Genomic DNA, 27,674 nt, shown 5'->3' on the forward strand with positions numbered 1-27,674 from the left:
CTACTATGTACCTTGGCCTGGTTTTAAAAGCAAAAGCCCACAATCTCCCCAAGCTTATCTCCAGCACGAGTGACGGGACAGACAGAGATACAGCCAAAGTTAAGACCGGGGGAGAACAGAACAGGGACGAATGCGTGCCGGCATTGAGTTGTGACAAACACAGTGTGGGTGTGTGTTTACTAATGTGGTCACCCGGAGGTCATGTTTACCCAAACAGATTAGAGAAATGTGACGCTGCTGGCCGTTCATATTCCAGCTCTCTACTGTTCAGCAGCACTGTGACATTAAACGACATACTGTTCAGCAGCACTGTGACATTAACAGACATACTGTTCAGCAGCACTGTGACATTAACAGACATACTGTTCAGCAGCACTGTGACATTAACAGACATACTGTTCAGCAGCACTGTGACATTAACAGACATACTGTTCAGCAGCACTGTGACATTAACCGACATACTGTTCAGCAGCACTGTGACATTAAACGACATACTGTTCAGCAGCACTGTGACATTAACCGACATACTGTTCAGCAGCACTGTGACATTAACAGACATACTGTTCAGCAGCACTGTGACATTAACAGACATACTGTTCAGCAGCACTGTGACATTAACCGACATACTGTTCAGCAGCACTGTGACGTTAACCGACATACTGTTCAGCAGCACTGTGACGTTAACCGACATACTGTTCAGCAGCACTGTGACGTTAACCGACATACTGTTCAGCAGCACTGTGACATTAACAGACATACTGTTCAGCAGCACTGTGACATTAACAGACATACTGTTCAGCAGCACTGTGACATTAACCGACATACTGTTCAGCAGCACTGTGACGTTAACCGACATACTGTTCAGCAGCACTGTGACGTTAACCGACATACTGTTCAGCAGCACTGTGACATTAAACGACATACTGTTCAGCAGCACTGTGACATTAACCGACATACTGTTCAGCAGCACTGTGACATTAAACGACATACTGTTCAGCAGCACTGTGACGTTAAACGACATACTGTTCAGCAGCACTGTGACGTTAAACAACATACTGTTCAGCAGCACTGTGACGTTAAACGACATACTGTTCAGCAGCACTGTGACATTAAACAACATACTGTTCAGCAGCACTGTGACGTTAACCGACATACTGTTCAGCAGCACTGTGACGTTAACCGACATACTGTTCAGCAGCACTGTGACATTAACAGACATACTGTTCAGCAGCACTGTGACATTAACAGACATACTGTTCAGCAGCACTGTGACATTAACCGACATACTGTTCAGCAGCACTGTGACGTTAACCGACATACTGTTCAGCAGCACTGTGACGTTAAACGACATACTGTTCAGCAGCACTGTGACATTAAACGACATACTGTTCAGCAGCACTGTGACATTAACCGACATACTGTTCAGCAGCACTGTGACATTAAACGACATACTGTTCAGCAGCACTGTGACGTTAAACGACATACTGTTCAGCAGCACTGTGACGTTAAACAACATACTGTTCAGCAGCACTGTGACGTTAAACGACATACTGTTCAGCAGCACTGTGACATTAAACAACATACTGTTCAGCAGCACTGTGACGTTAAACGACATACTGTTCAGCAGCACTGTGACGTTAAACGACATACTGTTCAGCAGCACTGTGACGTTAAACGGCATACTGTTCAGCAGCACTGTGACGTTAAATGGCATACTGTTCAGCAGCACTGTGACATTAACCGACATACTGTTCAGCAGCACTGTGACATTAAACGACATACTGTTCAGCAGCACTGTGACGTTAAACGACATACTGTTCAGCAGCACTGTGACGTTAAACGACATACTGTTCAGCAGCACTGTGACATTAAACGACATACTGTTCAGCAGCACTGTGACGTTAAACGACATACTGTTCAGCAGCACTGTGACATTAAACGACATACTGTTCAGCAGCACTGTGACGTTAACCGACATACTGTTCAGCAGCACTGTGACATTAAACGACATACTGTTCAGCAGCACTGTGATGTTAAACGACATACTGTTCAGCAGCACTGTGACATTAAACGACATACTGTTCAGCAGCACTGTGACATTAAACGACATACTGTTCAGCAGCACTGTGACGTTAAACGACATACTGTTCAGCAGCACTGTGACATTAAACGACATACTGTTCAGCAGCACTGTGACGTTAAACGACATACTGTTCAGCAGCACTGTGACGTTAAATGACATACTGTTCAGCAGCACTGTGACATTAAATTACATACTGTTCAGCAGCACTGTGACGTTAAATTACATACTGTTCAGCAGCACTGTGACATTAAATTACATACTGTTCAGCAGCACTGTGACGTTAAATGACATACTGTTCAGCAGAGGTCAGGTTTAAGTGTGTCAGAGCAGTATGTCCCCTTCTGCCGTTTGTGCTGATATGATTATTATACACAGCCGAGGTATGTCACAGTAGAGTGACGTATGGAGGCTGTTGTGCAGAAACCATGTGATGTAATTCTAACAGACAGACAGAGAGAAAAAAGCGACGAAGACAGGGGGGCACAGAGAGGAAGACAGGGGGGCACAGAGAGGAAGACAGGGGGGCACAGAGAGGAAGACAGGGGGGCACAGAGAGGAAGACAGGGGGGCACAGAGAGGAAGACAGGGGGCACAGAGAGGAAGACAGGGGGGCACAGAGAGGAAGACAGGGGGGCACAGAGAGGAAGACAGGGGGGCACAGAGAGGAAGACAGGGGGGCACAGAGAGGAAGACAGGGAGGCATAGAGAGGAAGACAGGGAGGCATAGAGAGGAAGACAGGGAGGCATAGAGAGGAAGACAGGGAGGCATAGAGGAAGACAGGGAGGCACAGAGAGGAAGACAGGGAGGCACAGAGAGGAAGACAGGGAGGCACAGAGAGGAAGACAGGGGGGCATAGAGAGGAAGACAGGGAGGCATAGAGAGGAAGACAGGGAGGCATAGAGAGGAAGACAGGGAGGCATAGAGAGGAAGACAGGGGGGCACAGAGAGGAAGACAGGGAGGCATAGAGAGGAAGACAGGGAGGCATAGAGAGGAAGACAGGGAGGCATAGAGGAAGACAGGGAGGCATAGAGAGGAAGACAGGGAGGCATAGAGAGGAAGACAGGGAGGCATAGAGGAAGACAGGGAGGCATAGAGAGGAAGACAGGGAGGCACAGAGAGGAAGACAGGGAGGCATAGAGGAAGACAGGGAGGCATAGAGAGGAAGACAGGGGGGCACAGAGAGGAAGACAGGGAGGCATAGAGAGGAAGACAGGGAGGCATAGAGAGGAAGACAGGGAGGCATAGAGAGGAAGACAGGGAGGCATAGAGAGGAAGACAAAGACAGACCAATCTTAAGACATGCAAACAGAAGACAATGTAGTAGTCAAGTAGTAGTGCAGTAGAGCAGACAGGTGCACATACAGATAGATGGACAGGGAGGCAGACAGACAGGTGTACAGGCAGGCAATTAAGATAGACAGCGACAACCCGGAGAGATAGTCTGAAGAGATAGCCTAGGCCCTGCACTTATCGGAGGTCAGGTTTAAGCGTGTCAGAGCAATTTGTCCCCTTACAGACAGATAAGCAGGCGATAAAGACCAACAGCGATAACCCAGAAAGCTGGTCTGGGAATATGTACATTCAGGCTAGCCAGAGAGACACATACACCAAAGAAAGAGAAAGCCAGACAGATCAAAGACAGACAGACAGGCCCTCAGGCATGTCCAGTACCTTGAGGCGGATTAACTTCTTTTTCCAGGACCGCAGGCCTGAGAGGTAGATCTCCGTGAGGGCCTGGTGGGACAGCTGCAGGTCGATGCCCTCCGGAGTCACCGTGAACTGGAAGGCCACTGCCTGGTGGGCTTCAGCCATGCCTGGAAAAAGGTACGAAAGAAAGAAAGAAAGAAAGAAAGAAAGAAAGAAAGAAAGAAAGAAAGAAAGAAAGAAAGAAAGAAAGAAAGAAAGAAAGAAAGAAAGAAAGAAAGAAAGAAAGAAAGAAAGAAAGAAAGAAAGAAAGAAAGAAAGAAAGAAAGAAAGAAAGAAAGAAAGAAAGAAAGAAAGAAAGAAAGAAAGAAAGAAAGAAAGAAAGAGAGAAAGAAAGAAAGAAAGAGAGAAAGAAAGAAAGAAAGAGAGAAAGAGAGAGGTGGAAAAAAATATATATTAAGTGACCATCTTCCATACCAACTACAACTCTTTCGCCTTAACCTACACGTGTGTATGCACAATTATCAATAAAACTATACTGAGTTTAAATCGAGGAGAGGAAATGGTTTAGCCTAATTTGTTTACTTAGCTAAAATGGTCTACAACAGTGGTTCTCAAACCTCTCCTGGGGGGGGCTCCCAAACGTCTCACAATGATGATGTAGTCCTTAACTTGCTCAGCTGATCATCCAATCAGGAGCTTGATAATTAGTTGATAATAATCAGATATAATAGCTCTTAAATAGTTCAATTACATGGAATGGCTGCGGGTGCCTAAAGAAACGTTTGAGAACCACTGGTCTACAGGCCTCATCAGGCGAGTGTCAAGCAAAATAAACATTTTAAATCTCTTTAAAAAACACCCACATCAATAGAAATCCACTTTTTGGAGCTGAAATATGGCCAGAGCTTACCCATGATGTAAGTCAATAAGTCATCGGATGTTATACAGTGCATTCGGAAAGTACTCAGACCCCTTGACCTTTTCCACATTTTGTTATGTTACAGCCTTATTCTAAAAATGATTTTATTAAAAACATCTATCAATCTCCACACAGTACCACATAACGACAAAGCAAAAACAGGTTTTTAGAAATGTGTGCAAACTTATTAAAAAAAATGAAATATTACATAAGTATTTAGGCCCTTCACTCAGTACTTTGTTGAAGCACCTTTGACAGCGAATACAGCCTTGAGTGTTCTTGGGTTTGACGCTACAAGCTTGGCACACCTGTAATTTGGGGAGTTTCTCCCATTCTTCTCTGCGGATCCTCTCAAGCTCTGTCAGGTTAGATGGGGAACGTTGCTGCACAGCTATTTTCAGGTCTCTCCAGAGATGTTCGGGCTCTGGCTGGGCCATTCAAGGACATACAGAGACTTGTCTCAAAGCCACTCCTGTGTTGTCATGGCTGTCTGCTTAAGGTCATTGACCTGCTGGAAGATGAAGCTTCACCTTAATCTGAGGTCCTGAGCGCTCTGGAGCAGGTTTTCATCAAGGATCTCTGTACTTTGCGCCGTTCACCTTTCCCTCGATCCTGACTACTCTCGCAGTCCCTGCCGCTGAAAAACATCCCAACAGCACGATGCTGCCACCACCATGCTTCACCGTAGGTTTCATCCAGAAGTGACGCTTGGCATTCAGGCCAAAGAGTTCAATTCTGGTTTCATCAGACCAGAGAATCTTGTTTCTCATGGTCAGAGTCCTTTAGGTGCCCTTTGGCAAACTCCAAAGGGCTGCCATGTGCCTTCTCCTGAGGAGTGGCTTCCGTCTGGCCACTCTACCATAAAGGCCTGATTGATGGACTGCTGCAGAGATGGTTGTCCTTCTGGAAGGTTCTCATCTTCACAGAGGAACTCTGTTTATAAATCAGCATAAATCTGCATTAAAATAAGGCAATTTTATAAATCGTAAAATTGCATCATATGATTGCATTTTAGAGCCCCGCTCCCCGCAAGAAGAATGGATTTAGGCAGATTCGTTTTGCATGGCCCTGGGCAAAATAAACTTGCACATTACTTCCATAGTTCGGCTACACATATAACCGTAGCTTATATTCCTTCTACAGTATTTCTATGCTGGATTCGCAGCCGCAATTTATATAATGCATTGATATATAGCTAGCTAGCCAAAATGATAACAGAGCGAATATAGCTATTTGATCATGTCTGTGACCAAATATTAATGACGTCTGGAATCCAACAGAGTTTCACTGGAATTATCCAAACGCAGACAAACTTCAACATGTCAACAGCTTATATAGGCATGATTTAGCTGAGACTCATCTCTTGACAGGTATGCTGGTAGTCTTTTTCTTAAATAATTATTTTCCCCTGACTTACAGCATCTTAAAGCTGCAATGTCACTTTTTGGGCGACCTGACCAAATTCACATAGAAATGTGAGTTATAGATATGTCTTCTAATTGAAAGCAAGTCTAAAAAGCAGTAAATCTGTTCTATATGCGCCATTTCTATGCTTCCCGTTGTTTCATTTTTTGCATCTATTACTTTCGGTTTTGTATACCAGCTTCAAACATCTGAACAAACAATATTGTTTGTTTGAATTTTAGCAGCCAGGAAATGGCAGAGTGATGTCTGCATATTGCACCTTTAACTGAAATGGTGCTCACATAACTTTCATTGACTAGCTAAGGTTAGCATGACAGCTAGTTACACCGACAGCGTTATTTGTTGTCATTTCTCTGCTACACGTGGCAATTACCACAATGTTCCCACCCCAATTCCTGAATACGTATTAGCAGCCTGCATCAGTCTTCAAGGTGAAACCTAAACGAGAATTTCCTGATGAGCTGCATTGTTACCTAAGATGTGATGACACTTGGTGTGAGTTCCAAACGCCACCCTATTCCCTTTATAGTGCACAACTTTTGAGAAGGACCCATATTCATGCATATTCAGGACCCATATTCATATAGGGCAAGGGTTACACCCAATGTTCCCTCTAAGAGGCTTGCGGGTGCGCAGCTCGCCAGGGACTGGCGTGCAGAAGAAAAACCAGCCCGCGCAGAGAAGCACAAGATTAACAAGTTGAGTATAGTTCAGAGTTTTCCCCGTTAGTTAACACTATCAACGTTTCCCTTCACTGTGGGAATTGTGATCGAGTCAACGCAATATTAGGCACTTTCAATGCAACATACCGAAACAAAACAAACTATGCAAGACTTAATATGCAAAACTAACTATGTTGTAGACAGAACGCATCGGAGTACGATTCTATTGCATCGACAGGCGCGTACTCTACACAGACCGGTGCGCCATAAACAAATCAGACTGCAGTAGGCCTATATGCAAATAGACCATTGCAATATATGGATTTGTTCTATTCACTTTGAACTGGACTGTTTTACAGCATGAGCTGTCAGTTATCATGCGCTTGTTTTGAGATCGAAGCGAGAAATGCATGTAGCCACATGTGCACATTTACTCATATTCTTTGCTAGTTTGTGAGTTATTTACCCAGTTATAGTTAATTTGTAGCCAACAAGGTGGGAGTGATAGCTTCCTTCCAAGAGCACAAAACCTGTACATTTCAAAGCCCTCTTTGAAAAGCGAGTCAGGTAAAGAGCTTTTTTTTTGTCTTAAAGGGGCAGTGTTGTATTTTGAGACAGGCTTGAAGAAGCTAAGTAGCTAATAGGTAGAGGGTAGCATAACTTGTCTGATTCTCTGTAAGAATGGTATGGGAATAATAACTCATTTTATTTGGTAAAGTGGTTTCTTGCATCAAACAACATTTTCAGTCACCTTGTCTGAAGGACAAGTGGATAAACAGGTTAATGTCAAGCCCTGCGTGTTTCATGGAATGTAAGCCTGCATCAAACACCACACATTGGCTGTTACTGTAGGCTGAATGATATAAACCCTATTTCCATGTTAAAATGTTATGTGATTTATTTTCTCCATCGTTTTTTTTTTAATGGTAGGCCACTCTGGGAGGCCTACATTATGATCAATAGCCACATTAGCCACTGTAAAAACAGTAAATTAAAGCGGGTACAACCTCAGTGTTCACAGTAAACGCACTTCAAGACCTCAAGACCTGAAATTTGTGCCGAAAAATATTAAAGGGAACTTTGGTTCCACCTGATAATTAATTGCACCCACCTGGTGTCCCAGGTCTAAATCAGTCCCTGGTTAGATGGGGAGAAGAAGAAAAAAGACAGTGGAACTGGTTTTGACGTCCAGATTTGAATTTGAGTGATAGGGAATAGAATGCCATTTGGGAAGCACCCTTAGTTTAGGCCCATGGGTTGGAGGGGTTCACCCTTAAAATTATTATTTAATTCAATGTTTATGAAAACGCTCATTCGAGAACTGCATCAGAAAAAAACAATAATCCAGACCATATGTCTCTACCATATATGGCTCAAAGGTTAGACCATTTACTCTGAGAATTTAGCATGATTAGAATGAATGTCATTACGGACATTGTCAAAGGAGGTCAATGCTCAAGAGAACTCGGTCACCGCGCCGTGGGCAACTTCGAATGACAACTGACAAGCCAGCTAGTGGCTGCAGGTTTGTGTGTAACATGGCTTTTTTCTCAATGAAATCTTCAGAACACAAAAAATTTCACACACACATTTACAAAGCTAGCAGACTGAATTTGAATATCTACCCTCCCCCAAAAATATCTGTTCAGGTTTTCATGGTGTATTTGAGTCTTTCCATTTCAATCTCCATAGAAACAGCACCTCTCAACATTGATTGACCAGGGTTATAGGAATAGAGGCACCTAAACGACTCTCAGACCATGAGAAACAAGATTCTCTGGTCTGATGAAACCAAGATTGAACTTTTGCCCTGAATGCCAAGCGTCACATCTGGAGGAAACCTGGCACCATCCCTACGGTGAAGCATTGTGGCGGCAGCATCATGCTGTGGGGATGTTTTTCAGTGGCAGGGACTGGGAGACTAGTCAGGATCGTGGGAAAGATGAACGGAGCAAAGTACAGACAGATCCTTGATGAAGAGCGCTCTGGAGCGCTCAGGACCTCAGACTGGGGTGAAGGTTCACCTTCCAAAAAGACAACGCAGGAGTGGTCCTTGAGTGGCCCAGCCAGACTCCGGACTTGAACCTGATCTAACATCACTGGAGAGACTAGAAAATAGCGTGTATGTATAATGTGTAATGTGTATGTGACCAATAAAATTTGATATTTCAGTTTTTTTTGTATACATTGGCAAAAATGTCTAAGAACCGGTCTTTGCTTTGTCATTATGGGATATTGTGTGCAGATTATTTATTTTTTTTGGGGGGGGGGGGGGGGGCACAATTTAATACATTTAAGAATAAGGCTGTAACGTAACAAAATGTGGAAAAAGTCAAGGGGTCTTAAAACTTTCAGAATACACTGTCAATAGTGAAGTAGTACTAAAAGTAGGCTATATGCATGTGTGCTCTGGAAACAGAGATCAATACCATTGAAGAGAGTCTCACTCAAAGAAACACTGTATAATACTGTTATCATTCGGTCTCTGGTCTCATCTGTGTCAGTCAGTGCACCCCCACGGCAATTTGGGTAAGAATCGCCCAACTGCTGTTTTTAAAGGGATACTTCAATGGAATACCATTTGCATGTCTCTGCGTGCAGTTTGAATGAAGGTAGCATATCGTTAGCTTAGCGCAATTGCTGGAAGTCTCCTGTAACTACTAGCCAGCTCCTCTCAAAAGCAGAGAAATTGACATTTAACTACTCCAAAGCTGGGTGGTTAGCACTTTGTACTTTTAAGTATTCTTCACAAGTGTATCTGAAATTATAATATTTTGATTATAGTCTCCGAACTATGCATTTCATTCATCCGCTTGTGACAGTGGGAGGAAGAATAGGGTATGGCAAGTGTCAACACAGCTGGCCCATTGACACAGCTGCAGTTTTGAACAAGTTTGTTCGCTAGATAAAGTAAGCGAAGTGTGAGAAGAACACAGACAGCCATTGCACGTCCAAAGCAATATCATTTTCAACTATTAGCAAGCTTACGTTAGCAAGTAGCGAGCTAGCCCACATACACAACATGACCAAAAGTATATGGACACGTGCGGGCGCTGCAGGATTTCAGTCCTTCACGGCGTAGTGTGTTACCAATTGTTTTCTTGGTGACTATGATCCCAGCTGCCTTGAGATCATTGACAAGATCCTCCCGTGTAGCTCTGGGCTGATTCCTCACCGTTCTTATGATCATTGCAACTCCACGAGGTGAGATCTTGCATGGAGCCCCAGGCCGAGGGAGATTGACAGTTCTTTTGTGTTTCTTCCATTTGCGAATAATCGCACCAACTGTTGTCACCTTCTCACCAAGCTGCTTGGCGATGGTCTTGTAGCCCATTCCAGCCTTGTGTAGGTCTACAATCTTGTCCCTGACATCCTTGGAGAGCTCTTTGGTCTTGGCCATGGTGGAGAGTTTGGAATCTGATTGATTACTTCTGTGGACAGGTGTCTTTTATACAGGTAACAAACTGAGATTAGGAGCACTCCCTTTAAGAGTGTGCTCCTAATCTCAGCTTGTTACCTGTATAAAAGACAGCTGGGAGGCAGAAATCTTTCTGATTGAGAGGGGATCAAATACACTGCTCAAAAAAATAAAGGGAACACTTAAACAACACAATGTAACTCCAAGTCAATCACACTTCTGTGAAATCAAACTGTCCACTTAGGAAGCAACACTGATTGACAATAAATTGCACATGCTGTTGTGCAAATGGAATAGACAACAGGTGGAAATTATAGGCAATTAGCAAGACACCCCCAATAAAGGAGTGGTTCTGCAGGTGGGGACCACAGACCACATCTCAGTTCCTATGCTTCCTGGCTGATGTTTTGGTCACTTTTGAATGCTGGCGGTGCTTTCACTCTAGTGGTAGCATGAGACGGAGTCTACAACCCACACAAGTGGCTCAGGTAGTGCAGCTCATCCAGGATGGCACATCAATGCGAGCTGTGGCAAGAAGGTTTGCTGTGTCTGTCAGCGTAGTGTCCAGAGCATGGAGGCGCTACCAGGAGACAGGCCAGTACATCAGGAGACGTGGAGGAGGTCGTAGGAGGGCAACAACCCAGCAGCAGGACCGCTACCTCCACCTTTGTGCAAGGAGGAGCACTGACCTCCAGCAGGCCACAAATGTGCATGTGTCTGCTCAAACGGTCAGAAACAGACTCCATGAGGGTGGTATGAGGGCCCGACGTCCACAGGTGGGGGTTGTGCTTACAGCCCAACACCGTGCAGGACGTTTGGCATTTGCCAGAGAACACCAAGATTGGCAAATTCGCCACTGGCACCCTGTGCTCTTCACAGATGAAAGCAGGTTCACACTGAGCATGTGACAGACGTGACAGAGCCTGGAGACGCCGTGGAGAACGTTCTGCTGCCTGCAACATCCTCCAGCATGACCGGATTGACGGTGGGTCAGTCATGGTGTGGGGTGGCATTTCTTTGGGGGGCCGCACAGCCCTCCATGTGCTCGCCAGAGGTAGCCTAACTGCCATTAGGTACCGAGATGAGAGCCTTAGACCCCTTGTGAGACCATATGCTGGTGCGGTTGGCCCTGGGTTCCTCCTAATGCAAGACAATGCTAGACCTCATGTGGCTGGAGTGTGTCAGCAGTTCCTGCAAGAGGAAGGCATTGATGCTATGGACTGGCCCGCCCGTTCCCCAGACCTGAATCCAATTGACCACATCTGGGACATCATGTCTCGCTCCATCCACCAACGCAATGTTGCACCACAGACTGTCCAGGAGTTGGCAGATGCTTTAGTCCAGGTCTGGGAAGAGATCCCTCAGGAGACCATCCGCCACCTCATCAGGAGCATGCCCAGGCATTGTAGGGAGGTCATACAGGCACGTGGAGGCCACACACACTACTGAGCCTCATTTTGACTTGTTTTAAGGACATTACATCAAAGTTGGATCAGCCTGTAGTGTGGTTTTCCACTTTAATTTTGAGTGTGACTCCAAATCCAGACCTCCATGGGTTGATAAATTGGATTTCCATTGATTATTTTTGTGTGATTTTGTTGTCAGCACATTCAACTATGTAAATAAAAAAGTATTTAATATGATTATTTCTTTCATTCAGATCTAGGATGTGTTGTTTAAGTGTTCCCTTTATCTTTTTGAGCAGTATACTTATTTCCCTCATTAAAATGCAAATCAATTTAACATTTTTGACATGCGTTTTTCTGGATTTTTGTTATTCTGTCTCTCACTGTTCAAATAAACCTACCATTAAAATTATAGATTGATAATTTCTTTGTCAGTGGGCAAACGTACAAAATCAGCAGGGGACCCAATACTTCTTTCCCTCACTGTATGTTCTTTCTATATGTACTGCAACATGGTATTCACAGGTTTATGCTCTCCTCTTTCCAGGCACTCCAGGATTCAACGTTGTCTACCCAAAACAATAGATTGCCCGGGCGATATCACCCGACCAGTCAAAGATTCAGGAATGACCTGATGGAGCGTGTCCTGCAGAGATGCATTGGAAAACTGTCAACAAAGCCCCCCCATCCTAAAACCCAGAATGAAGGTGGTCATTGCAGAGACACTTGAGGGCTATTCTGACCCCCCACCGTATCCATGAACATGGTCCTCTTTGCACTACTACCGAACACAAACACACTCCAATGTAACAATTTGTTAGCCTCTGGTCATTAGCACACTGTATCTGTAGCCTCTAGGTCATTAGCACTATCTGTAGCATTTTATCAAAATCCATTCACTGTAGGCTACTAGTGTACATAACAGCACCGCCATACCTATTTTATTTAAGTTTAAGTATATTTGAGTTTGAATTAATGTGAATTGTGTGAATGCCTTGTCTATATTGTGGAGGGTACATTATGTGCAGCAATCTGTATTGTTGTAAACAAAATCAATAATTGTCATCTTTGCTGGTTCATCAACTGAAGACCATGTTTTGATGGGTCTTCTCCACGTCGACGGGGCCGCAGTAGAGAAGGTGAAAGGCTTCAAGTTCCTCGGCGTACACATCACTGACAATCTGAAATGGTCCACCCACACAGATAGTGTGGTGAAGGTGGTTCAACAGCGCCTTTTCAACCTTAGGTTAAAATAATTTCGCTGGGCCCCTAAGACCCTCACAAATTTTACAGATGCACCATTGAGAGCATCCTGTCGGGCTATATCACCACCTGGTACAGCAAGTGCACCACCCGCAACCGCAGTGCTCTCCAGAGGGTGGTGTGGTCTGCCAAACGCATTACCGGGGGCAAACTACCTGCCCTCCAGGACACCTACTGCACTCGATGTCACAGGAAGGCCAAAACGATCAAGGACATCAACCACCCGAGCCACAGCCTGTTCACTCCGCTATCATCCAGAAGGCGAGTTCAGTAGAGGTGCATCAAAGCTGGGAAAAACAGCTGTCAAATAGCCATCACTAGCCAGCTACCATCTGGTTACTCAACCCTGCCCTGCATACAGACATGGAATCATTGGTCACTTTAATAATGTTTACATACCGTTTTACTAATTTCATATGTATACACTATTCTAGTCAAAGCCACTCCAACATTGCTCATCCTGATTATTTATTTCTTAATTCTATTTATTTCTTAATTCTATTATTTTCAATGTGTGTATTATAAGACACTACTGCACTGTTGGAGCTAGGAACACAAGCATTTTGCTACACCCGCAATAACCTCTGCTAAATATGTGCATTTGACCAATAAACCAAATACCTAAAGTACTCAAATTTTACTGATACAATGATCTGACTGCTTTATTTTATACATAACTACATCTCATGTGGCATACTGTAATTAATCACTTATAGTGGATAGTGACAAAAGATGTCACTGGTGCAAATGGCATTTTACTGTGATGACAGAACTGTAACAAAACACAATGTACTGGTTCACTTCAAAAAGTATTTATTACTGATGACAGAATTATAACATACTGGTTCACTTCAAAAAGCATTTAGTGTGACTTGAAATTGTTTAAAGTTTTAGTCATATGTACAGAAAACGCATGGTATACAATGAAGTGCTAACTTGCAGGTTCCTTCAACAATGCAAAAATAAAAAGAGTACGAACATAAAATAAAATGGTTAGACACCGTCTGGCTGTGAAGCTGAATGATTGGTGAAATTACAACATGCCCATCACATCCTCCGCCTCCTTAGAATCCCACGGAAACTCCTGTCGGCGAGCGATATTTGCGACAAATGGTACAAACACATGACAGGAAGACTTCTGTTCCCTCGGCCCAGTCCCTCTTCCTTCAGTACCCACTCCAACAGCAGCCTGCATTGACAGAACATATAAGTAGCTAGAAACAAATACATCTAATAACAAGAAACTGTTTTTAATTTGATCAGAGTGCAATTATAAATACAAAAGTTATCAATATATCATTTTGTTACGTGTGCTAGGACAAGAAGAATATAACTTACTCGATATACACCTGTCCATTCGGTCCGGCATGTCTGGGTTGCTTTTTCAGTTTATTTTTGGGACATGGAAGAATGTCTCTAACTCAATGATTGAGGAGTGCAGAAAAGTCTGGTTTGTTAGTCACTGGGTGCGCCGCTTTCTTCGCCCGAGATATCCATCCCTCCCAATCAACTGCAGTATGAAGTCCCACTGTGTAGCAGAAACACTCAACATCGGTTGCCATATCCCGCCGTTGCACCACCAGTCCCTCTGACCTAGCCACCGCTCCACCAATTTCAAAAATATTGATAAATGACCAACCTGAGTTGTTAAGTCCATATCTCTGCTCGAGAGGAGCTGGCTAGTAGTCAACGCTGACTACCAGCAATTGCACTAAGCTAACGATATGTTACCTTGAACTTCAAACTGCACGCAGAGACATAATAATGGCGTCCGAGTTCCTCTGACTATGGGTAAGTAGGAAATTACCCCAAATCCCGAAGTTGCCCATCCCTTTAATACAGTAAGTATTGCCCATCCATCACTAAAGGCAGACTGACCAGACAGACATAAAAATAAAAAAGTGTTTCCTTTGCTCTTCAAAGCTAAACCGGTTCAGGATGGGCATTCAAGCAGCCTCAGCTGCTAAATAGGAGATTAATGCCTACAGATGGGTTGGGCAGGACTGTGTGGCGCAATGACTGACGGCTGGTTCATCCAATGGAAACGCCACGCTATTCTCAGATAAGCGATTGAATTGGCTGAAATCAAGGCCAAAATGATAGCACCAATCCATTATGGGGATCATGTGAACACCTGTCCCTTGCTTACGGTCACTTTGGCACGCCAGCGTCGCCCAAGCCAATAGCATGCTAGGTAGTGTGCGGTGTGAAAGTTAGGCAAAGAAGCGGTACCAGAGCAACAAGTCTGACACCAACAGGCTCCTGAACAGTTTCTATCCCCAAGCCATTAGACTGCTACATAGCTAACAAAATGGCTACACGGACCATCTGCATCGACCCTTTTGTTTTGGCACTGACTAGGCACACTCACTTCATTGGCTCAGACACGCTGCTGCTACTCCATTTATCGGATGCCTAGTCACCTTACCTCTATACATATCTACCTCTACCACTCCAGTATCCCCTGCACATCGCAAATATGTGACACAGGAAACTAGGCGTAAGTAGCACATCACTACTTCACAGGTGAGGCAATTGAACGCAAACATCACATTCTTTATCAGAATGCTTTTTTTGGCCATAAATGCCTTCTGGAACGTGAACTTTCATGTAGCACACGTCGGTCTATAAACATGAGCTGCTCTGTATGTATAGGTAATCCTTTCTAAAACTTTTTTTTTTTTTTTTTAAGATATCACAAAGAACTGTGATGTTGCTACTGCTCTCCACTTTCTAGAGGACTGAGTTTTGAAATCAGTTGAATGCCCGGTAGAAGCACAGTACGATAGCTAAGGTGATGGAGAAAATGCAGGCGTTTGATTACGCGGAGGTAGTCAAAAAGAGAACAAAGGCTGTTGTATAGAGCACCCGTCTCCGGATTTTATTTTCAAACTAAGGGCAACCATGGCATCCGTGACAGAGGGATAAGCGTTCATCCATGTATACGGGTAAGAGAGTCTAGCCAACTACATTCAGATATTATACGTTTCTAACTTTGTCAGAAAGTTAAAGTGTACTGTTGGCCGGCTCACTAGCTAACGTCACATATATGATCTGTGTAGTACTATTGGGCTGCCGAGTGGCGCAGCATTCTAAAGCACTGCATCTATTATCTCGACTAACCGTTGCACAATGTTCATGTCACTGTGACAACCAGCCTTTAGTCTTGAAATCTTTGGTTGTTTAGTACACCACCGTACTCACTCGGTTTATTTCACTAGGCAAGTCAGTTAAGAACAAATTCTTATTTACAATGACGGCCTACACCGGTCAAACCCGGACAACGCTGGGCCAATTGTGCGCCGCCCTATGGGACTCCCAATCACGGCTGGATTTGAACCAGGGTGTCTGTAGTGATGCCTCCAGCGCAGCGCCACTCGGGAGCCCCACGTGTCAATCCTTAAATAGAGTAGTGGAGCTAAACCTTAAGAGGGTGTGAACGATACAGAACGTTATAGACAAAGAAGAGCTCTCCAGTAGGTCAACCAAAACATTCAAGGGACATTTTCTCAAAAGCAGGTTTACAAGTTTATCAACTTCCAAAGCAGAATTACTTTCCCCATTGTTCTTCAACTGTGGTGTGCGATATGCCATTTTCTAGCTCAGAGTTTCTACTTTATCCAATGTAAAAAAACGATTTCAAATTTTGCTACATAAGACCGAATTGAGCCGGTTGGTCACATATGGCATTGGCACAGACCCTGTATATAGCTTAATTTCCTTCTTGTGTACTTCTTATTTCTATTATTTGTGTGTTTTTGCTCTACTTTATAGTACCACGGGTATTGATTACCGCATTGATGTGAAAGAGCTTGCAAGAAAGGCATCTCACTGTATTTGTGCACGTGACAAAACTTGAAAGTTCTGGGGCCTCCCGAGTGGCACAGTGGTCTAAGGCAACGCGTCGCAGTGCTAGAGGCGTTACTACAGATCCAGGTTCCATCCCGGGCTGTGTCGCAGCCGGTTGCGACCTTGACACCCATGAGGCAGCACACATTTGGCCCAGCGTCGTCCGGGTTAGGGGAAGGTTTGGCCGGCTGGGTTGTCCTTGTCCCGTCACGCTCAAGCGACTCCTTATGGCTGCATGCACGCTGACTTCAGTTGCCAGCTGTACAGTGTCTTCTGACACATTGGTGCAGCTGGCTTCCGGGTTAAGCGAGCAGTGTGTCAAGAAGCAGTGCGGCATGGCGGGGGAGTGTTTCGGAGGACGCATGGGTCTCGACCTTTGCCTCTCCCGAGACCGTACGGGAGTTGCAGCGATGGGACAAGACTAAAGTACCAATTGGATATCACAAAATATAAATGAGTGAGCTGTCATTTTGTCAAAGGCCATCGCCGTAGTGGACATTGGCTAGACTCAGACATGCTACAAAAGTTGATGGGGATGTTGACTGACGTGGTGGAACGAGTGTCTCTTCTGAGCTGAACACCGTTTTTCCACCAAAGGGATTGATTTTGCTCTCCACAAATACCGATAATGGCCTAGGGAACATTGACAAACATTCCTATAGGTCACATTCAGTATCTATTAATTCTCCAAACTCACACCTCCCCCACGCCTTTCATTCCCTCACCTCACGCTACTCCCTATAGTGCACTACTTGACCAGGGCCCATAGGACCAGGAACATTGATCAAATATTAAAAACGTCCAACATTTGTCTCCACCCTAAGGCAAAATGTGTAGATACATGAAATTAGTTATAAAATTGCCCCAGGCCAGTGACATTTTTTTTGTTTAAAGTCGCTGGCAAAATGTGTAAAATTTCAACCAACTTGCTGTTCTATAGGAGAGAGCTGGCATATGCAGCAGTGAGTGTCCATGCCAGGGACTAACAGCAGTGAATTTCAGCTCTGATCACTTCACTGCAGCCCTTTGTGAGTGCCAACCCGCCCTAAGAAAAACACCTTCTGTTTAGCTCAGCACTGACTGCCAGCACACGGAGGGTTTCAACACTAGGAAACGTTGGCTCGGGTTCAATTCATCACCGATATCAGTTTGGTGGCACTGAAAGCAGCAGGCATGAGACCATCTATTGTGATAGCACTGTAACCTTCCATATCTTAGTCACGTTTATTCAATGAGAGATCTAAGGGACATTGTTTTAATGGATTACAGTAGCCAACTACTTCAGAAAGAAAAAAAACGTTGGCATCGGATGTGACAGCGTAATGGATCCAGAGAGAGAGAGAGAGAGAATATGAAAAAACTAAATTGCTGTACGTTTTCCATTTTTAATGCAAGCGCAGTCAGCAGAAAACATGCAACTGTTCTTCTATCCCATTACATCAAGAACTTCTTCAAACAACAAAAGGCTCCCTCTTTTTTCCCCCACTTCACCCCTCTATCCTCCAGCACACACAGATGGAAAACAAGCAGGCAGTGGAACAGCAGGGAGGAGAGGGATGGGGGAGGGCGTGGTGTAAACTAGGTAAAAGGTGAGTGTTCCCACAGGCTAGAAAACATAGTGACACAGTCAACATAGGGGACCGGAACACACTGACTGTTTGAGCACGATTGCCCTGCCCCAGCCACCCCATCCCAGTTGGCCTGAAAGCAAAAAAAATATCAAAGTAGGCAAATCCTTTTATAAAGCACAAACAAAATATATTTGTATGTTGGGCTTTAGCAGAGATTATTTTACAGTCAAGTGTGTGTCCAGGCCTCAATTGTTTGACTGCCACCATTTAGTCAATAAGTCTCATGTTAGAACTTTAATAGTAACTGTATCCAGTGGCGAACTCTGGAGCTGTGTGCCATCTAAAACGCAGTGTTGCCTGCCAGCAGTAGCCGTTTCTGATTTATTGAGAGATTGGAGGAGCGATCATCGTTAACATAGTCGATGCAAAGCATTGAATATTTACATTCATGCACTTCGAAATGAATTTTGTAACTTTATATCCCAGAAGTATTTAAGTACAGGGCACTCCCACATATGAAGGAATGTGTCTACCTGATTTAGAGGGCACAGTGAACAGTTGGGGCCAATTTCATCATAAACGGTTTCCTTGGTGTTAAATACAGTCTGTGAATAAACTTAAAAACATATAAATTGATGGTTCGGATTGCAGGGTGCCAACATGATATTCTTCCCATATTTTCTTCCAGTTAAAGGGTTGTTCAGATTCCCTTATAACTGTGGACAATACTTCAATGGCTAGCTCAGAATGATATTTTCCAAAACCGTGTTTCTTTGACAGCCAGATAAATTACAGCCAAAATAATTGGACACCTCCATTGTAAACCACAGAAATTCTGAACTTGAACAAATAACTATGACTTTCAGCAGCTTTTAGACAACATGCATTATAACGGAATACAACCACTGACAGTAGAACACAATACATGGGAGATAAAAAGGCCAACTGCGGTTCAGTCACGATGACCTAACTTTTCTCAAGTTCATGGACAAGAGCCCCTATACTACATACCTGGTTTGAGGAGTTAGAGAGGTAACTTTGGTCAAAAGAGTTCAACTCGGGATAACACCAAGAAAGTGGCTCACCTTTTAGCCAGGTACATTTCTACGGCAACAAATCTCTCAGAACTTACCTGCTCCTGGGCAGGCTACTCAGATAAAAGTGTCTGAGCTGTGAGTTAAGGACCAATGAAATCAGATTCCCTCCCTTTTGCAAAGATAGCCTCATCCCCCTTCATTTGAGGAAGACGACTGCCCCAAAAACCAACTAATTCCTTAGAAAAAAGGCCTATATGTCGTCACTAAGAGTGAAACATTTATTCTAGTGTCAAATTGACTAAAAGTAGGACAAGTTACACTTACATTTTTGCCATTTAGCAGACGCTCTAATCCAGAGCAACTAGGGAACCTTTTTAAACATGTATTTTTCCATATATAGGACCCACATTATGTGTTTTAATAAAAATCAACTATATCCGCTGAAGCTTGTTTCACTGCTTTGAGCCTTGCCCTTTGGTGGGGGCAACTCCACCACATAAACCTTAAGATAACCAGGTGGTCGTCTGCTTGTTCGTTGCCTGGTTCTCCTGGCGCTGGTTGAGGACGAAGCCGGCTTCGGTGCTTTAGGCTTAGCTCCTGGAGCTTTTATTCTTTCCAGGACTTTCCCTTCATCTTTATCCTCATCTTTCACTCCCTTCCAGTGGAGACAACTCTTCCTTCTCCAATTCCCTTTCTCCGTATTTGGTTCAGTGATCATCTGGTTTCAAGGACCATTGAATGATTCTTGGAATCTGTGTGTGTAGCCAGACAGGTAGGATGACTGACGATCGTGAAGGAGGTCACAGTCAGGTGACAGAGGAGACTGAGGCATAAAGTGGTTTATTTACTAGATAGTTGTGTGCCGCATAACAATGGAAACAGAATAACATGTAATTCACCAAATCACAAAAGTCAAATCATTCATGATTAATGTAATTCAGCTCAATATGAAGGATGATTGAGCAATTTAGGATCATAACCGATTAAAATCATGATAATGCAAATAAATCGATCCGTTATCAATTATTCAATCTATAATCTCAGTTTGATCTCATCATTATCAATTTAACAAATAATAATTACGTTTCATACTTCCAGGTTTATCTTCATATGTACATATCATTTCGTTACATTTTAACCATATATAAATGGCATAATTGTCCCATGATGATCTGTAGGGCCGTGATAATTGATAAAACAGGTTTAAAGCGTGCGCTCCAAGCCACGCTCCGTGTTAATTAACTATAAAACAATAACTGACTGCCCGCTCTCCTGAGCGCAACAGATAGTTCAGATGAAAAATAGGATTTGGTGGATTTACATTGATTTGTGGTTGCACACAATGTCTGGATTAGACGGAGCTGGGGGAGAGAAAGCAGCGAGGTCGGCTGGTGGCGATTACCTCCTTTTAATGAGTTGAGATCTGTTGGACATTTCCACCCAACATAATGAAGCGCTCCCGCCATGAATTTAAAGGGCGAGTCCACTAACTCCATGGTCCGTTTCCACTGCTAGACATACATACATGTCGACCAATCGGGGTCAGCCCTAAGAGCGACATACAATTAGTGCATTCATCTTAAGATGGCTACAGTGACTTCAGAAAGTTCACCCGGTGACTTTTGGCTAATTTTGTTGTTTTACAGCCTGAATTTAAAAACGGATGAAATCTAGATTTCTTTTGTCACTGGGCGACACACAATACCGCAATGTCAAAGTGAAATTGTTTTTACAAATTCATTTCAAAAATGAAAAGCTGAAATGTCTTGAGTTAATAAGTATTCATCCCCTTTGTTATGGCAAGCCTAAATAAGTTCAGGAGTAAACATTTGGTTAACAAGTCACATAATAAAGTTGCAATAGTGTTGCACATGATTTTTGAATGACTACATCATCTCTGTACCCCACACCTAATGATCTGTAAGGTCCCTGTCGAGCAGTGAATTTCAAAGAGGTAGGGTTTCAGACTTTTTCAAAAGATGAGCAGGGACTCCGCTGTCCTGACTTTAGGGGGACACTTGTTCCACCATTTGGGTGTCAGGACAGAGAATATCTTTGACGGAGCTGAGCGGGAGCTTCCCTCCTGTAGGGGTTGGAGGGACAAGAGAACAGAGGTGGCAGAACGGAGTGCTCGGGTTGGGATGTAGGGTTTGAGCATAGCCTGAAGGTAAGTAGGGGCAGTTCCCGTTGCTCCTCCATAGGCAAGCGCCAGGGTCTTGGAGATGCGAGCTTCAACTGGAAGCCAGTGGAGTGTGCGGCGGAGCGACGTAGGAGAATGTAGGAATTTTACAAGACGCAACTCTATATTAGGAAAGGTGTTCCGAATGTTTAGTATACTCAATGTATATTCCCAAATATTTTAAATTTCTCTGTTACCCTGTGTGCACTGAACTGACATGAATGATTGTTGTTGACACGCCGATGTTCAGATGAAGGGAATTCAAATAGTCTATAATGCACACCACAGCAGCGCTTAACTCAGAGATGTGTAGCCTACAGTAGCTGCTGGCAAAGTCATTTAAAGCCTATACTTTATCCCGCAGGATGCAACTTCCCAAAGCTAATATTTCTGCCGTGTAACGTTGTTCAAACAAAAATCCGACAACCCCATAGTAGAACAGTTGGCCTATTTACCTAGTCTGCTTGTTGTTGCGTTCTAGGCGAAATAAACATGCCTCCAGAGGCACAGTCAAGTTGCGAGAGCCTTAGGAGGGAAATCTATTCTGACAAGCAGTCAACGCACTTTTGAAAGCAGTTTTTCCTCCTTTGTATATAAAATGACGGGATCCGATTACATTGCTACCACGTTTATTTCTCTACTCCTTCAATTGAGCGCGAGGCATCCTTTTACAAATGCAGTTTTACAACCAGCATTTTAAGCAGAGCTCTTAAAAGGGACAGTGTCATCTATGAAGGGATGATTAAGGCTTTGTAATAGAAACAAATTAATTGAGTGAATAATAAACAATTTATAATAACAATCAAGATGTGTCCAATGGGGTAAAAGCTTGAGCCCATGTACATTTTATAGCCACTATGATTCATCAGTTGGGCTACAGCTGATAATGCATATCGCTAATATAACATCTGATCATGTAGACCATGCACTGGCTATATGCATGGTCCAAAGTTAAAATACCTCTAACATCCTTCAAACCAATGTTATTGGGCCCATTTCAATACATTTGGGGGTAGAACGTCCTTAAATTAAAAAATATTCACCATTTTTTTACATTTTAGTCATTTAGCAGACGCTCTTATCCAGAGCGACTTAGTCATATATAAAAAGAGGACCCCAGACCTCCTAAGCAATGGGACTGGAATTGGTCAAAAGTTGCAGTTTAATGTGAGGTACAAAATGAGCCTATTTCCCTAAAAGCATGATGGTAATGACTTTCTTACATAAAAGGTGGAGGTTAACTTGGCCCCAGACAAGTTAGTCATGGATTTGTTTAGGGCTTTAACCTCTGCTCATTACCACTAGACAAAATGCTGATAAGCACTGTATCTGTATTGGGTGGGAATGACAATGAAAGAAGAAATGTGCACATTATTATATTAGCAGAACACTGCTATGATATTATGTAAAAGGTGGTTTATTCTACATGGATCTGTTACTATATTTGAAAGTTATCAAAACACTTAGTTCAGAATATCTACATAAATTCAGCAATTGCATTCGTCTCACATTACTCTGTAGGCTACTGACCTATTGAAAGCCTCCTCCGACATATTAGTTATTGAACTCAACCTGTGGGAGATTTGTTTGTGAAGATTGAGTGGGGGTTGCCTCCCGAGTGACTGCAGAGGTCTAAGGTACTTCATCACAGTGTTGCGGCGTCACTACAGCCTGCGGTTTGATCCCAGGCTGTGTATTTACCGGCCTTGACCGGGAGGCCCATAGGCCAATTGTCTCAGCATCGTCTGGGTTAGGGGATGGTTTGGCCAGGGGGGGGGGGCTTCAACTGGCCCATCATGCTCTAGCGACTCCTTGTGGCGGGCTGGGCGCCTGCAGTCTGACTTCGGTTGTCAGTTGAGCAGTTTTTCCTCTGACACATAATACAAATTAATAAAAGATTGAGTGGGGGGAACCAGCTGTGGGAGAAGGTTCTAACAGATGGGTGTCTTGGTGGTGGCAAGGACACACCCACATCAAACCACACCCCCAAGCCAACTCACACCTTGCGTCTGTCATGGCAGCCAGCATTTCTTGAGGAGCAAGCCAAACAAACGAGGCCAGATTAGCAGGTGCAGTTAATTAACCTTCAAATATTTGATTCATCAAATGTTATAATGGGAAAAAATAGTCATGTTAAAATACCTATCGCGTAACCTAACACATTTAGTAATGATAGCATGCATTTAAAACTACACGCACAGCAAAACTTTCATACGACTTAATAAAATCATTGTGGGAAAATGCCTGAGCAGCATTTCCAATCAGGGGCAGTTCTCTTCTGCACTGTTCAACCAATTCAGTAAATGTGGATGAGTGCAGTCAAAAATGTGATTTTCCTGCGTGTGTATGTATATATTTCCACACTAGGAGGTTGGAATAATACTGTGAAATTGTGACACTGAGGATTATGCCCTTTTCTTGTAAGAGCTGTTTGAAGAGATTTGGTGGGATGGAGTTCAGGCCTGCCTGGCGACATCACCAGGCAGTAAATTAGTTAATAGACCAATAATTGTTATTTATTAGGAGCCCCATTAGCCAACAACTCGTCTTACTGGGGTCTGACACAAAGAAAAATACATTCCAGAGAAGACTTTACAATTGTCATACATTTAAAAACATTAACGCGTGTTCGCTCATCTATCAGTTACACAAACATGTCAGTACATACACACAAGTAGGTAAGAAAGAGTTCGAAACCTCTTTGCCTATAAAAGCTAGTTTTCAGTTTTCCCAGGCTGGTCTCAGACTATCTGTAACATAGTAAATGTAAATCAGAGACCCACAAAAATGTGTACGATATGTTACGTTTGGTTGCATAAGACAGAAGGTCAAGAAGGCACAAATGAAAGTAGGGTGGACGGGTGTTTGAATTTTATCAAGAAAAACTTTAGCAGCTACTTACTAGCCTACTTTTTAGCTACTTTGCAACGACATAGTATGTTAGCCAACCCTTCCCCTTTAACCTACATGACCAAAAGTATGTGGACACCTGTTTGTCAAACATCTCATTCCAAAATCAAGGGCATTAATATGGAGCTGGTACCCCCTTTGCTGCTATAACAGCCTCCACTACTCTAGGAAGGCTTTCCACTAAATGTTGGAACATTGCTGCGGGGACTTGCTTCCATTCAGCCAAAAGAGCATTAGTGAGGTTGGGCACTGATGTTGGGCTATTAGGCCTGGCTCGCAGTCAGTGTTCCAATTCCTCCCAAAGGTATTCGATGGCGTTGGTTTAAGTCAGGGCTCTGTGCAGGCCAGTCAATTTCTTCCACACCGATCTCGACAAAACATTTCTGTATGGACCTCGCTTTGTGCATGGGGGCGTTGTCATGCAGAAACAGGAAAATGCCTTTCCCAAACATTTGCCACAAAGTTGGAAGCACAGAATCATCTAGAATGTCATTGTATGCTGTAGCGTTAATATTTCCCCTTCACTGGAACTAAGGGGCCTAGCCCAAACCATGAAAACAGCCCCAGTACAATATTTCTCCTGCACCAAGCTTTACAGTTTGCACTACGCATCTGGGCAGGTAGGGTTCTCCTGGCATTCGCCAAACCCAGATTCGTCCGTTGGACTGCCAGATGGTGAAGTGTGATTCATCCCGTTTCCACTGCCAGATGGTGAAGTGTGAACCCGTTTCCACTGCTCCAGAGTCCAATGGCGACGAACTTGACCACTCCAGCCGACGCTTGGCATTGTGCATAGTGATCTTAGGCGTGTGTGCAGCTGCTCGGACATGGAAACCCATTTCATGACGCTCCCGTCAGAACAGTTCTTGTGCTGACACTGCTTCCAGAACTCAGTAGTGAGTGTTGCAACCGAGGACCGGCGATTTTTACACAATACACGCTTCAGCACCTGGCAGTCACATTCTGTGAACTCGTGTGGCCTACCACGTCGCGACAGAGCCGTTGTTGCTCCTAGACGTTACCACTTCACAATAACAGCACTTACATTTGACAAACTCACTTGTTGGAAAGGTGGCATCCTATGACGGTGCCCCTGAGCTCTTCAGTAAGGCTATTCTACCGCCAAATGTTTGTTTATGGCGATTGCATGGCCGTGTGCTTGATTTTATACCCGTCTGCAACAGGTATGGCTGAAATAGCCAATTCCACTAAATTGAAGGGGTGTCCACATACGCTATATAAAACACACAAAGTTATCGCCTAACCCTTAGCCCAGCTAGTGTTAGCCACAACAAAATGCATTCTTAACATATCATACATTTAGCTAATTCTTAACATATTGAAATTCTTAACACAGTGTACAAATTGCAATTCGTAACATATCATACGAACTGGATGGACATCCACAAATTAATGCATTACATATGGTAATTTAGTATCCTGGATTTACATTTACTATGTTGTCTACCCCTGAGTCCAGGTTGGGTTTCCCCTCCCCACTGATACCACTCCCTGGAAGTCCTAGCAAAATTCTTGCTTGAAAAATTGCTCTTTCCTATGAAGCCATTTGTTTATTCTTACTATTTTAATTGAAAACATATCACAGTACGGTACTTAATTGTTCCCCAGAAATGTATTGATATCGAGAGGAAGAAAAAACGGCTGCATTGTAGTCCAAAAGTGGCGGCAGGCAGACGAACAATAGGCTCTGTCGTAGTACGTATGAAGCCTGCTGAGCCGGAATTTGAAGCTAACTAAAGCAGGCTAGCTTTAGAAAACCCCGATTGTAGTCTACCCCATCCGCAACATTAGTTATTTGGCTAAATGCCAGATCTAACGTTACTGTAACTAAAGCATTCAAGGAACTCAACTTACATTACAGAGCGTGACCTACAGTTATGCTAATCATTATTAGGATGGAGAAAGTACCAATCCAACCAGGTTTACCGGAATCAAGCCGAATCACTAGTTTGCTAGCTAACAGGGCTAGCTCGTTTATGGATGCTACTTTTACATACTAGCACGCGCTTGTTCTTCACGAGCTTAAAACGGAAACACTGACACGCATAACTGACATGTATTTTTCCAGAATGACTTGGCTAGAGTAGCTAACGCGGAATAACACGTATTGTTAGCTAACAAATGTGCCATTAACCTACAATTTAATAAACTGCAGGCAGTAAAGGCATATCCTGCTAAGACACATTGAACTCCTTGTATATCATAACTAAACCAGCAAACTTAGCTAGCCGACTTTAATTGTCATGGACTCCAAAAAAAAAAAATAGCCGAGTTTAGCCAGAGAGGATAATCTCTTGTTTAACTGGCTAACGTTAGCAATTGCTTTCTAATTAATGTTAGCGTTGGCAGACAGAGCTAGCCCCCTGCCCATTATATGCGTGGATCTTCGAACTGTGTAACATATGTAATGTATGACAAAAAAATTAATTTAAAAGATGTACAGGCATTTCGTTAGCATACCTGGAATCTATGAGGAAGACGGAAAATTCGAGAACTCTGCAGGCACCTGTAGTGACGTCGATACCTTCTTTGATGAGATTTAACAGCGGTTGGCATCCAAAGAATGTTGCAAACGTCGAGACCTTCTCCAATACCCTCCTCTTCTCTGCTCGCATCCAAGTAGTTAACTACCTTCCTTCTCTACTAGTATTCTTCCAGCAACACAAATGGCGTCACTTTGTATGGCAATGAAGAAACCTTCAAAATAAAAGCCCGCATTTCAAAACATTGCAATGTGGATAAGTAATTCAAATGATATTGAATTTTAATCACAGGAGGTTGGTGGCATCTTAATTAGGGAGGATGGGCTTGTGGTAATGGCTGGAGTGAAATTAGTGGAATGGTGTCAAATACATCAAACACATGCTTTCCATTTGTTTAATGCCATTCCATTTGCTCCATTCCAGCTATTATTATGAGCCGTCCTCCCCTCAGCAGCCTCCACTGATTTTAATCAATGGCCACTTTTGTTGTGCCAACAAGAAAATACAATTAGTAATTCATGAAAACAAATACAAAATATTTGTTAAGTCCAATAAGGAAAAAAATACAATGTTGACACAGGTATGTTGAGAAGATTGGGCTGTAGAGAGAAAACGTTTCTACCTGTCTCAGCTAAAGTTGGGTGGAATATACTCAGTACGGTCCCTACTAACCAAATACGGTCAGTTTTGGAGGGGGACTGTGTCGTAGATACCCATCAGCGATTCGTTCTCCACCCCCTCTATAGTCCCAAATGCATAACACTGTAATTGACTGTACACTGGATATACACTGAGTATA

General features: G+C 43.5%; 1 protein-coding gene across 3 annotated transcripts in view; it reads right to left on the reverse strand.

Moving 5' to 3' along the window:
• Positions 1 to 27,674, reverse strand: part of LOC106579170 (carnitine O-palmitoyltransferase 1, liver isoform) — a 50,872-nt gene that overhangs the window by 19,610 nt on the left and 3,588 nt on the right. For 2 of the 3 annotated variants that reach the window (XM_045702563.1, XM_045702561.1), the window contains exons 1-2: positions 26,853 to 27,088; positions 3,757 to 3,899 (exon numbers count right to left, since the gene is read on the reverse strand). In XM_045702563.1, coding sequence (XP_045558519.1) covers positions 3,757 to 3,897 — 141 coding nt within the window. In that variant the 5' untranslated portion in view covers positions 3,898 to 3,899; positions 26,853 to 27,088. Of the gene's footprint in view, positions 1 to 3,756; positions 3,900 to 26,852; positions 27,089 to 27,674 lie in introns of those variants that run through there. The other variant, XM_045702562.1, reaches the window with a different exon arrangement.

The sequence above is a fragment of the Salmo salar genome, chromosome ssa19 (genome assembly GCF_905237065.1).
Source record: "Salmo salar chromosome ssa19, Ssal_v3.1, whole genome shotgun sequence".
Lineage (NCBI taxonomy): Eukaryota > Metazoa > Chordata > Actinopteri > Salmoniformes > Salmonidae > Salmo > Salmo salar.